This window comes from Podarcis muralis, chromosome 2 (genome assembly GCF_964188315.1).
Source record: "Podarcis muralis chromosome 2, rPodMur119.hap1.1, whole genome shotgun sequence".
NCBI lineage: Eukaryota > Metazoa > Chordata > Lepidosauria > Squamata > Lacertidae > Podarcis > Podarcis muralis.
Genome location: NC_135656.1, coordinates 118,618,065 through 118,631,798, shown reverse-complemented (window position 1 = coordinate 118,631,798; position 13,734 = coordinate 118,618,065). Strand labels below are relative to the sequence as shown.

The 13,734-nt window shown below is 44.0% G+C and overlaps 1 protein-coding gene across 1 annotated transcript; it reads right to left on the bottom strand.

The window, feature by feature from the left end:
* Window positions 1–2,076: 2,076 nt before the first annotated feature.
* On the bottom strand, window positions 2,077–13,339 carry LOC114591114 (vomeronasal type-2 receptor 26-like). Its single transcript, XM_077923594.1, has 4 exons — window positions 13,155–13,339; window positions 10,764–11,055; window positions 5,832–5,958; window positions 2,077–2,987 (listed from the first exon to the last, which is right to left on the bottom strand). Exons 1-4 carry the CDS (start codon window positions 13,337–13,339, stop codon window positions 2,077–2,079), a joined length of 1,515 nt encoding a protein of 504 aa, XP_077779720.1.
* Between the last annotated feature and the right edge of the window lie 395 nt (window positions 13,340–13,734).

Here is a 13,734-nt window from a genome sequence, read left to right as displayed (position 1 = left end):
CTCTGCGTTGCTTGCCTTCCATAAGAGCCAACTCCAGGGGGCCGTGGGTGATTGGGCAGCCACAATAATATAATTGTGGGGGCAGGGCACCCACAAAGTCAATGAGAAAAGCAGGCAGGTGGCAGCAGAGAGAAGCAGTTCAGCTCTGCACTCTGTAGCCAGCAAGCAAAGCATCCTTTTCCAGGGGTCCCAGAGTCTCTACGCTTCTGAGTCTGAGCCTCTCTCTGTGGAAAAGGGTGCCTCATTGGCACAGTATTAAGCCCTTCATGGTCTAGGACCCTCGTACCTCTCCCGGTATGCCCCACGGAGGACCTTAAGGTCCATAAATAGCAACACCCTAGAGGTCCCGGGCCCTAAGGAAGTTAGATTAGCCTCAACCAGAGCCAGGGCCTTTTCAACTCTGGCTCCGGCCTGGTGGAACGCTCTGCCTCATGAGACCAGGGCCTTACAGGATCTGATTTCTTTCCCCAGGGCCTGTAAGACAGAGTTGTTCCGCCTGGCCTTTGGCTTAGAATCAGTTTGATTCCCTCCCCCTCTTTCTTTTTTCCTTTCTCCTCCTGTGAAGAGGCTGCATCTTAATGTTTTAATGTTGTATTTTAATCTTGCTTTTAAGTTGTATTTTAATCAACTTGTTTTTATTATTGATTGTTAGCAGCCCTAAGCCCGGTCTTGGCTTGGGAGGGCGGGGTGTAAATAAAATTTATTATTATTATTATTATTATTATTATTATTATTATTATTATTATTATTATTATTCACTTAATATATAATTAGATAAATAAGAGCAGCTAACACTTTTGTATTCTAAAAACAAACAAACTAACTAAAATGGACAGAATTTCATTAAGTTCCAAAAAGTCAATATAAATAATGCCTGCTTTCTTGGATAGCTGCCAGTTTCCCCTATAAGGCGCCATCTTTCACCTGGGCTTCCCACCTGCACGATTCAGAGTCAGTTCTTTTGAAGAGGAGAGGCTACAGTCTTAACCTGGGCATTTATGCAGGCCAAGTGAGTGGTTCAATAATTGGCTCTGAGTGGTTCCATACTATGAAGGAAATAGTTTCTGTAAGGTGACAGTCTCTTCTAGCCAATTTCTTCTGAACATATGACGATAATCTAGTACGGCTAGGGCAACCCACTCAGATGGGCAGGGTGCAAATTTGTTGTTGTTGTTGCTGCTGCTGCTGCTGTTGTATCACTTTTGCTCGAGTTTTCAAATTCTACACATGGGGTGCCCCCAATTTTGGTCCCCTGGGTCTGTTCTTCTCCAGCACATTGATACACAATAATGAAGCAGGAAATAGGGAGTTAAAACCAGGGGTGAGGTGGGGGTAGATTTCGGCCATCAAATCTACTGCAGATTATTTGGAGGATGCTACAGTTTTTTATCGCAACACAAGCGCATCACCAGGGAAACGGTGAGGGTTTTTTTTTAACTACCATCCTGTTTTGTTTTGGTATAACTTCAGTTTAGTTTAAGCTACTAAAACATGCATTGTTTTGTGCAATGTTTTTAGCTTAAACTGTCAGATTTTAGAATTTTTAGAATGATTTTAGAATGTTGTATCATTTTAATGTTGTTAGCCGCTCTGAGCCCGGCTTCGGCTGGGGAGGGCAGGATATAAATAAAATATTATTATTATTATCATTATTATTATTGTTGTTGTTGTTGTTGTTGTTGTTGTTATTGTTATTTGTTTCCTCATTAATATTGCAATTTCTTCTGGTTGTTTCTAATATTTTTTTAAATTATTATTTGCCATTTGATATGTTGTGATCCAGTTTGGGCACAGTTTTAGGGCAAGTTAGCCGTATAAGTAAACAGATGTGCCAAACCAGTCACAGTGATCCCCAGAGGACCATGAGGATTATGAAGGTCAGATGGTTGATCAAGAATCTGAGGGGAATCAGGCTGTGGTACAACAAGGCACAGAAAATTATAATCTCATAGTGCCTGTGGCCATTGCAGAGTCTTTAAGCATTCAATTTATTGAACTCATAATTTATGCAAGAGAGAGGTTTGTATCTAAGAAGATATTGCTGGGTATCAACTGTCAAAATTGAATATTTAAGGATCAGGTGCCAGCTTTAGCTTTTGCAGTCAAATGTTCCTTTGTGTTCAGATCAGGCCTCAGAACAATAATGTAGCACTTGGGAATGAAGATGCAGCCCAGAAGCCCAGCACTAGAAGCCAAGATAGAGAAGATCTGCACGGCTACCATGTATTTCCCCTTTGTGCTCAGATAGGAGGGAACAAAGGAGACCCAAACGCTGCAGAAGACCAGCATGCTGAAGGTGATCAGCTTGGCTTCATTGAAGGCCCCAGGCAGCTTCCTGGCCAGAAAAGCCACCGTGAAGCAGATGGAGGCCAGGAAGCCCATGTAGCTGAGGGAACCATAAAACATGGCCACAGACCCTTCGTTGCACTGCAGGGTGATCTCTGCAGTTTGGGAGTGCTTGTCGGAGTCTGGGAATGGGGGAGAGATCCCCAGCCAGATGGTACAGATGACAATTTGGACACTGGAACAGGAAATGACAATGGAGTTGGCCAGACTCTTCCCCAGCCATCTCCTCATAGTGTTCCCTGGCTTTGTGGCCAGGAAGGCCAGCACCACAGTGATGGTTTTTGCCAACACAGAGGAAACAGCAACTGAGAATATAATGCTAAAGGCTGCTTGTTGGAGAAGGCAGGTCACTTTCCCTGGCTGGCCGATGAACAGGAAGGAGGACAAAAATGAAAGCAAGAGGGAGATGAGGAGGATATAGGAGAGGTCCCGGTTGTTGGCTTTGACTATCGGAGTTTTCATGTATTTAATGAAGATTCCTAAAATGAAGCTTGTGGTTAATGACAATAAAAGGGCAACGGAAACCAGAAGGATCCCCAAAGATTCTTCATAGGCCAGGAAGGTGATAATCTTGGGAATACATTGATCCCGGTCCTTGTTTGGATGGTGATCTTCTGCGCATTTGGTGCAATGGTCTGCATCTGAGAAGGAGAAAAAGTATTTTCATCTCCATCACTTATATCTGTAACTCTCTGTGTCATAATGCATTTTGAGAGAAGAAGATAATGTGGAGGAGGTAACAAAATTAGAATATGCAACAAAGGAGTAAAGTGTTAATTGATTCATTTAACCTCTACATGTGTATCCAAAAGAGATTGATGTGACACACAAGGCACTTCTCAGTTTTTGTTTCCGAAATAACCTTGTGATGTAGGTAACATTGACAGACAAAGACCTCCCCACAGAGGTGCACAGAGGTGCACAGAGGTTCTGCATCCTGCTATCATAATTATAAATAAATCTTTTTTAAAAAAATCACTGCTGGTCAGTTATTCTTAATAAATTTTTAAATTCACTTTCTTTTGGGTGTGCTTTGGTTCTTTGATCACTGAAGACTTGGTTTGAAATAGCAACAGGAACACATGGTTCATAGAGCATAGTGGGCCCTCTCCCTGCTCCCTGCTTTGTATCCCAGGTATAGCTTCATTTCTGTTGTTCCTTTAAACTCACTTTCGTTAACTAATTAATTAATGAAGGTGAATAATAATGGAAAGGATGCATATTACACCCAGCTCTACCTCTCTTTTAAATCAGAACCAGTGAAGGTCCTGTGTGAGTGCCTGGAGGTGGTTGGACGATGGATGGCGGCTAACAGATTGAGGTTGAATCCTGACAAGACAGAAGTACTGTTTTGGGGGGACAGGGGCAGGCGGGTGTGGAAGACTCCCTGGTCCTGAATGGGGTAACTGTGCCCCTGAAGGACCAGGTGCGCAGCCTGGGAGTCATTTTGGACTCACAGCTGTCCATGGAGGCACAGGTTAATTCTGTGTCCAGGGCGGCTGTCTACCAGCTCCATCTGGTACACAGGCCGAGACCCTACCTGCCTGCAGACTGTCTTGCCAGAGTGCTGCATGCTTTAGTTATCTCCCGCTTGGACTATTGCAATGCGCTCTATGTGGGGCTACCTTTGAAGGTGACCCGGAAATTGCAATTAATCCAGAATGCGGCAAGTTGACTGGTGACTGGGAGTGGCCGCCGGGACCAATAACACCAGTCCCGAGAGATCTGCATTGGCTCCCAGTACATTTCCAAGCACAATTCAAAGTGTTGGTTCTGACCTTTAAAGCCCTAAACGGCCTCGGTCCTGTATACCTGAAGGAGCGTCTCCACCCCCATCGTTCAGCCCGGACACTGAGATCCAGCATCAAGGGCCTTCTAGCAATTCCCTCGTTGTGAGAAGTGAGATTACAGGGAACCAGCCTTCTCAGTAGTGGCACCCGCCCTGTGGAATGCCCTCCCTTCAGATGTGAAGGAAATAAGTAGTTATCATATCTTTAAAAGACATCTGAAGGCAGCCCTGTTTAGAGAAGTTTTTAATATTTAATGCTGTGTTGTTTTTAACACTTGATTGAAAGCCGCCCAGACTGGCTTGGGAAACTCAGTCAAATGGGCGGGGTATAAATATAATAATAATAATAATAATAATAATAATAATAATAATAATAATAATAATCCAGATTCAAAAATGTCAGAATCTTCAAAGAAGGAGTCTCTGAATAAATCTCTGACCTGTTCTTATTCTCCCAAGGAATGCCCTCTCCCTTGGAATCAGGTAAAGGAAAAGGACCCCTGGACGGTTAAGTACAGTCAAATTCAACTATGGAGTACGGTGCTGATCTCCACTTTCAGGCCGAGAGAGCCGGCATTTGTCCACAGACAGCTTTCCGGGTCATGTGGCCAGCATGAATAAACTGCTTTTGGCACAATGGGACATCGTGATGGAAACCAGCGCACACGAAAACGCTGCTTACCTTTCCGCCACAGCAGTACCTATTTATCTATTTATCTTTACCTTTTTAAACTATTTATCTATGTGTACTTATAGGCTTTCAAACTGCTAGGTTGACAGGAGCTGGGACAGAGCAACAGGAGCTCACCCCATCGTGGGGATTCAAACCGCCAACCTTACAATCAGCAAGCCCAATAGGCTCAGTGGATACTGAATTTTATTATTTCGGTCACAGACCAATTCCAGCCCACATACAATATCAAGGAAGTCATAAAACATAATAGGGATACATTTGAATTTGCAATTAGGTATAACAGGGACACTCCTACCAACCTAGCAGTTCGAAAGCACATCAAAGTGCAAGTAGATAAATAGGTACCGCTCTGGCGGGCAGGTAAATGGCATTTCTGTGCGCTGCTCTGGTTCGCCAGAAGCGGCTTAGTCATACTGGCCACATGACCAGCTGTATGCCGGCTCCCTCAGCCAATAAAGCGAGATGAGTGCCGCAACCCCAGAGTTGGCCACGACTGGACCTAATGGTCAGGGGTCCCTTTACCTTTACCTATAACAGGGACAATACAGATATAGCAACAGTTAAAAAATACATACAGTGGTACCTCAGGTTAAGTACTTAATTCGTTCCGGAGGTCCATTCTTAACCTGAAACTGTTCTTAACCTGAAGCACCACTTTAGTTAAGGGGGCCTCTTGCTGCTGCCACACGATTTCTGTTCTCATCCTGAAGCAAAGTTCTTAACATGAGGTAGTATTTCTGGGTTAGCGAAGTCTGTAACCTGAAGTGTATGTGACCTGAAGCGTATGTAACCCGAGGTACCACTGTAAATTAAAACTTAGTCACTAACATATAACCTAATAATATCCTTTAAAACCCTAATCATTATGAGATAGCACAGCTTGTTTCCTAAGTTTTATGGCAATCACACAGAAGTTGGCTACCCTTAGCGTGATCTCAGGATCCTTGTCAGTGGTTTAGACCACAGTGTCACCCTCGTCACCCCGCCCTTGGAATCACCCACCTTCCTGTGTAGATATGGTCCCTTCCGCACATGGGACACAAGAGTAGCAGCAAACTGGCTCTCCTTCTTGAACTGCCTTGGCATATCCAGGCTGGCAGCTTTCGGTACACCTGGAGCGAGGCACAGCCTAATAACCAAGACAAGGTGTATCAAGCAGAAAGTGTTAGGAGCACCTGTGCCCATGGAATTATTTCATACAGTTTGCAAAGCATCCAGCAAGATCCCTAGTCCCACTGACCCCGTCCATTTATTTCTGGGGAAGCCCTTTTTTTTTTTTAAGAAAAGGGCATGGCAGGGAAAACCGTTTGGTGTTGTCAGGGAACTGCCATCAGCTCAGAGGCGAGAGATGGAGGGGCAGTTTTGTTATAGGGAGCCTCCGAAAATCTTGCGAAGCAGTTCATCTTCTGGCAAGGAGGAAAGCCCCACCTCCAGTGGAGAGGGGGTGCAGGGACCAGGGGATGCCAGGGAGAGCCTCAACTCCGAGCCTGAGCAAACCAGAGAGGCTGGAACTACGCCCTTGCCAGCGCCCATTCTGCGAAGTAGGCTTCGGCGCAGGGAGGGGCGGAAAAGGCTGGGGGTGATGCGACTTTTATGCTGGGGGAGTTACAAAGACACACCACTCCCAGATTCTGCTAGCGATTGAGCCAGACATGAACTTACGACGCTCTTCATTGTAAGTAGGTTGCACCAAGAATAAAGCCTGGAAAAGACAGGTCGGAGTCTTGCCTGTTTACTCTCGAGCAACCACACCATCATCTGACAGGTGTGTTTGCTTCTTTGTCTTAACTTTGTTATCTCTACCTTCTATACAGAGGACAAAATAAGGCAAATACAAATCCAGAATAACAGCAATAAGAAGATAGTGGCAACAAACCACACTGATGCAATGCAGCCATTGTACATGCAATATCCTGAAGACAAGAATGTTAAAAATGACTCCTGGATTATTAAGTTTTCAAAGGTGCTTTGAGTACTGGCAAAGAAGGGGGGGATATCAACCTCCTTTCAGTATTCTGCTTTGTCCATTTTCCTTCTTCCCTTCCTTCTAATCTGAATAGAACTTCATACGAATTGCCTCTTGGAGTCTGAAATGTGGATTTCTTAAATTCAAGGATTTGAGCCATCTGCCATGTTCCTAACTGCTGGGTGCAATCTCCTGGGGATACAATTTGGGCTGTTAGAGAAAAGTGGTCTACTCTGTTTCCTGGGAGAAAGAAAGAGATAAATGCTGGTTTTCCTCCCCAAATAAACAGAGAGGAACCTGGCTGGGAAATGCTGCTTATATTGTTTCAGGTTCCTGGGGCTCCAGTATTTCCTTGAGCGTCCCAGATTCCCCTATGGTCTGTCTGGCAGCATTTACTGGGTTCTTAAGACATAGTTGGTCCACCTTACAAGGCTGTTGTGCAGCAGTTGCACTAGGAAGAGTGTAATCAGGCTCTCCTAGCCTGATATAACAGAGGGATGTTACTGTATTTTTCGCTCTATAAGACGCCCCCAACCTTATGATGCACCTAGTTTTTAGAGGAGGAAAAGAAGAAAATAAATATTCTGAATCAAATGTTGTTGAAGAGGCTTTTGAGCGGCTATCCCTGAAGCCAGAACAGCAAGAGGGTTTGCTGTGCAGCAATCCCTCTTGCTGTTCTGGCTTCAGCGAAAGCTGCGCAGCCTGCATTCGCTCCATAAGACGCACACACATTTCCCTTTACTTTTTAGGAGGGAAAAGGTGCGTCTTATAGAGCGAAAAATATGGTATATCCTCATACCTTGTTAAACTGCTTGGGCCACTCAATGGCTTCTGGGTTAATGGTGAACTTTAGGCCAGTAGAAGTCACTCTCTCCAGACTCCCAATTTTCACTCTAACACAGGACCCGTTAGGGTACATCACCCAGTTATCAATATCAAAGTCAGCTGGCAGCTCCCCATTTTCATCCAAACATAGTCTGCCCATGGAAGTATTTGAACACTGGATTTCTCTTAAGAAAGGGTGAAGCTGGAATGACAAGGGGAACATCAGCATTAAGGAAGCAATGTGGAAGACTGTGACCAGAAGATCTGTGTGCCCACTCAGTCTGCATTCCAGGTGCTTAACTGTTGATGGGCAGCTTAAACGCTCAGCGGATTGGGATATGAGATTTCATCCCTGATTAAGAAACCTGTATCTAACTCCAAGTAGACTTGCTAAGATGTATAAGACCAAATCAGATAAGTGTTGGAGATGTAATGAGACTGAAGGTACGTTCTATCATGTGTGGTGGACCTGTAAAAGGGTAAAAGAGTATTGGGAAATAATTCATAATGAACTGGGGGGGGGGGGGTTGTTTAAAAGTACTTTTCAAAAAAAACACACCCAAGTCCTTTTTGTTGGGGATAACTCAAGCGGAAATTCCCAGGTGTCAAAAAAGGTTATTTATGTTTGCCACTACTGCAGACTGTGTTTTGTTAGACCCAAAATGGAAAACGAGCGAGGTCTCAACTAAAGAAGAATGGCAACTTAAGTTGATGGAATATGCGCAGCTTGCAGAATTAACATATAGAATAAGAGAACAAGAACAACATACGTTTAGAGAAGATTGGAAAATGTTTATTGAATATATGGGGGGAAATTGTGTATACTTGAAAACGTTGGCAGCATTAAGATAAATTCAACAGTGTAAATAGTATTTGATGGATGTAATAATAGGGTTAAACCACAGAGCCTAGGACTTGCCAATCAGAAGGTCGGCGATTCGAATCCCCGCAACGGGTTGAGCTCCCGTTGCTCGGTCCCTGCTCCTGCCAACCTAGCAGTTCGAAAGCACATCAAAGTGCAAGTAGATAAACAGGTACCACTCTGGTGGGAAAGGTAAACGGCGTTTCCGTGCGCTGCTCTGGTTCGCCAGAAGCAGCTTAGTCATGCTGGCCACATGACCTGGAAGTTGTACGCTGGCTCCCTCGGCCAATAAAGCGAGATGAGCACCACAACCCCAGAGTCGGCCACGACTGGACCTAATGGTCAGGGGTCCCATTTACCTTTAATAATGGAATACTGAATGGTTTAGTTTATATAAAACATGCAGAGATTTATGTTGTACAAAATGAACCATGGAAAGAGAGGAAGGAACGTCATTGGTATTTTAAGGTTGTTTAAGTGAATTTTCTAAAATGTAAAACAGAAATTTAATAAAAATCATTATTAAAAAAAAGAAATATCTGTCTCTCTAATGGCACCAGAGAGGAACCACAAGATATGGAAGTGTCATACGACATAACCAAAGTGAGCCAAAATGTTCACCTTAACCAGAACCCTTACAAATTGGATTTCCTTCAGAAACGGGCAAGGAAAAATCTCGCTTGTAAATTTGATTCCATCATTGGGACAATGGATAGTTTGCAAAAGAAAGGAAAAAAGGGAAAGGAAATACCTGCCATTGCCATAACCTTTGACGTTCCAATGTGTCTCCTCCATTCACCATTAACATCCACCTGGATCTAGATGAATATGCTGCATTTAAGGCCTGAGCCACAGCTTGAATATGGAGGTAAGTGCTGTAGCTGTCTTGAGATAGGGCTCTCTGGAGCTCCTTTTGGGGCAGAGCCTGCAGTTCCTCCTCCTCTGCACATCTTGTCCAGCCTCTCACAGACAGCACATGTTTTGAATACGAACAATGAAAAGCTTCCTCCCAAAATTGCTGAAGAAGATGGGAGCCTGGTATGGAGTCGGCACTTCTGCTGCTACTGATCTTGGTTTTCATTACAAAGGATAAAGAACCATGTAAGTGCTGGAAGATATAAGGAGGATAAGACAAATTCAAGTCGATGTCCTGAAAAGCTGTTGTGATCCAGACTTTTGGCCCAATTTGTTTCCCACGTACTGCTTGCATTGCAAAAATCATATTTGATCCCATTTGAGTGGTTATGTAGCAAACACATACATCGACTTGTCTCCAGGTGCCATATGGTTCATTTGGGCTGAACATTTTAATTAGATCCTTTTCTGGAAATCTTTTGGACAAGGCAATGCAAATCCCGCTGCCGCTCAGCAGAGGCGTTAAGTCACTCACAAATCTTCCTCCAGCATCATTGTCTGGAGCAAGGAGGCCAATCCAGGTCCACCCAAAATGCAGGAGCAACTTCACAATGCCCCGATATTGAGCTTCTTCTTTGGGGGCCATCCGGTAGACAAATGGGGACTGGGTTTTATCTTCAAGAACCTGAGCCATGAAGGCAAAATTGACCTAGTGAGAAAAGAAAGAATTAAAATTGTAGAATTTTGAGGGTCATCTAGTCCTGCGATGCAGGAATCTCAACTACAGTGGTACCTCGGGTTAAGTACTTAATTCGTTCCGGAGGTATGTTCTTAACCTGAAACTGTTCTTAACCTGAGGCACCACTTCAGCTAATGGGGCCAGCTGCTGCCATTGCGCCGCCAGAGCACGATTTCTGTTCTCATCCTGAAGCAAAGTTCTTAACCCGAGGTACTATTTCTGGGTTAGCGGAGTCTGTATCCTGAAGCGTATGTAACCTGAAGCGTATGTAACCCGAGGTACCACTGTAGATCATAATGGAAACTGATAGTGATTTGCTTTACTTCCAGGAACATATCCTTATTAGCCTGAAGTGATTAATATCAAAGAAAATTTGTGCTGGCTGCGACTGGGATAGCTCAATATGTAGAGCACGAGACTCTTAATCTCGAGTCTGCTGCATTATAGGGGGTTGGACTAAATTAGCTTTCCAACTCTCCAACTGGATGTAGGATGGTATTGTAGTCTGAAACATCTGGAAGGTGCTAGGTTGGTGGAGGCTGAATTTTGAAAAAAAAAAAAAAAAAAAAAGCAGTTTTCTCGTTTTTAATGCCCTCTCTTGACTTCTCTGGAAAGAAAGGTGTCAAAAAAAGTGGGATTTCATGCAGTTGACATTCTGCTTTGTCCCTCCATGCTGCCACTACTTACCTGTGGGATTTTGTAGATGCCTAAAATGGATGAAATCTCGTTTGAGATTGCAGAATTTCCCCCTTCGAGAACAGCCAGCAGGTTATTCTGTTTCCCACAGTTATAGTTCGGAATATTGCTTTCCACACCTGCAAGCAGATCTATCGTGGCATCAGAAGTTATCCTTTCATCTAAATGGTTCTCATAGAGGTTGTAACCCAGGGTGATGTTGGGTAAGATCCTGGGATCACTGTTGATCTCCTGGATGGTGAACAAGAAGGACAAGATTCGCCAGTACCTGCTGGCAGACAAACTGCAATAAATCAATCAATTTTGAAGCGTTAAACTGCTATTCACCATTTAACAAAAACAAACATATTTGATCTTCAAATTATAGTTTGTATGTATGCACGCATTTTATTTCTTGAATTTATACCCCACATTTTCCTCCAAAGATCTCTGCTTTCTCCAATAATAATTTGGGGATATGTGCTCCATTGCAGGAGCTTAGAAGTGCACATTGTCTTCAAAGAACAAAACTGAGTAAAAATGAACCCCATCCCCAACCCCAAAGACTGGGAAGTTGCAGCAATGCTACTTGCATGGTTTTGGCTGCTTCAGAGGATGTCTGCATAGATTCCCCCAACTGTTTTTCAAAAGTCAACACAGGGGTCAAGCAAGGGCAAATCCTTTGCCAATGATGGCCACTAAGTTGGGGACTAGGAAACAGGTCATTAGAAACCATTTGAGTGCAGGTACCAAACACATCAACCAGTCATCATCATCATCATCTACTATTTATACCCCACCCATCTGGCTGGGTTTCCCCAGCCACTCTGGGCGGCTTCCAACAAAAGATTAGAAATACATTAATACATCAGTCATTAAAAACTTCCCTAAACAGGGCTGCCTTCAGATGTCTTCTAAAAGTCTGGTAGTTGTTTTTCTCTTTGACATCCGGTGGGAGGGCGTTCCACAGGGCGGGGGCCACTACCAAGAAGTCCCTCTGCCTGGTTCCCTGTAACTTGGCTTCATGCAGCGAGGGAACCACCAGAAGGCCCTCGGCACTGGACCTCAGTGTCCGGGCAGAACGCTGGGGATGGAGACTTCAGGTAGACTGGGCTCAGGCCGCTTAGGACTTTAAAGGTCAGCAGCAACACTTTGAATTGTGCTCGGAAACGTACTGGGAGCCAATGTAGGTCTTTCAAGACCGGTGTTAATGTGGTCTCGGTGGCCGCCCCCAGTCACCTGTCTAGCTGCCGTATTCTGGATTAGTTGTAGTTTCTGGGTCACCTTCAAAGGTAGCCCCACACAGAGCGCATTGCAGTAGTTATGAATGAAATCTGGTCGGCTGAAGGGGTGTGTGAGAAAAAGTTGAATAATTATTTTTCATCGTTTGGACATTCAACTCCCCTCATGAGGAAGTCTCCTGCTCTGTATTATGATATGTATTTGTTTTATTTAAAGCCTATTTCTCCTTCTTTCCAGCCAAAAAATGTCACTCGGTGTATTCATTTTCTTAAGACAGTCTGTCAGGCTCATAATTCAAAAACATATGACACGAAAGGGAAAAGGTGGAGATGGAGAAGGAAAGCATTAATTTAGCGAAGAGGAATTTTCACATGGTCTACTGTTGCACTACTGGCAGATTATTGTAATTATGTGATATAGTGTCAAAATAAAATAAAAGGAAAAGAAATAGAAACTTTGCACTTTGGAAATTGCCTGAATTTGGTGTCGCCCGCACCTATCTACCCAAATTGGAATAATGTTATGCCTCATTTTGATCCCTGATCATTTGCATTATGGTGTTGTCAGAAGAGCACTTTCCTGCAAGACCCAGGGAAGCTGAAAATGGAATGGATGGCTGGGAATCTATTGCTGGACTCCAACTCCCACCAGTACCAGCCCAGCCAGCAAGGGATGATGGGAACTTGAATCCAACAATGTCTGGAGGGTCACAGGTTCTGGAGCTTTGAATAGGGGCTATTTGCCTGGTATAGAATAGAATAGAATAGAATAGAATAGAATAGAATAGAATAGAATCATAGAGTTGGAGGAGACCACAAGGGCCATCGAGTCCAACCCCCTGCCAAGCAGGAAACACCATCAGAGCACTCCTGACATATGGTTGTCAAGCCTCTGCTTAAAGACCTCCAAAGACGGAGACTCCACCACACTCCTTGGCAGCAAATTCCACTGTCGAACAGCTCTTACTGTCAGGAAGTTCTTCCTAATGTTTAGGTGGAATCTTCTTTCTTGTAGTTTGGATCCATTGCTCCGTGTTCGCTTCTCTGGAGCAGCAGAAAACAACCTTTCTCCCTCCTCTATGTAACATCCTTTTATGTTTAAAAAGCAGCCATTGGAGAGCTGGTGGAGAAACACAACATCCATCTGCATAGAATTACTTACCCCTTATCCCTGGTTAAGGGGGTCTGGGAAAAGTTGTATGGAAGCTTTCCGAAAAAATATTTTGGAGATACAATCCCACTAATGAGGAAGTTTCCAGGCTGGTAGTAACTGAGTGCTTCATGCTGGTCCTTGATCAGATTCAAGGGGCATTTTGCTTTCAGGTTCCCATAGACTCCATGGGGCATCATTAGCAACAGAAGCAGCAGGGATCTCATTCTGGCCCTGCCTTGTACATCTCTCATATCAGTGGCTCCTCTCACCTCCAGTGAAAGCAGATCAGAAGAAGCAAGCAGCTCTTCCAAGACCAAAGCTGTAGTGGTTTTACTGATTTGGGTGTTGTTCTGCTGTGACTTCAGAATTATAGAACATCACACAGCCATATCCCCCACCCTCTCCTCTCTCCTGCTGCAGATCTTGACTCAGGAAATATTCTCTGCACCGACTTTGCTTTCCAGGCACAGTGCAATTAATGGCATTTCTATCAACACTCTTGTTGATTCTGATGCCTAGGCCATCTCCAAAAAATATCTCTCTAGCTCTTACAAGAATAAATCACTATGATTTTGATAATTATAAGTTG

Coding starts and splice junctions, on each gene's coding strand:
- LOC114591114 (XM_077923594.1), bottom strand. CDS start 13,339: ATGCCCCATGGAGTCTATGGGAACCTGAAAGCAAAATGCCCCTTGAAT. Junction 11,056..13,154: donor CCCTTAACCAGGGATAAGGG/GTAAGTAATTCT, acceptor GATTTATTGCAG/TTTGTCTGCCAGCAGGTACT. Junction 5,959..10,763: donor GCATCTACAAAATCCCACAG/GTAAGTAGTGGC, acceptor CTTGGTTATTAG/GCTGTGCCTCGCTCCAGGTG.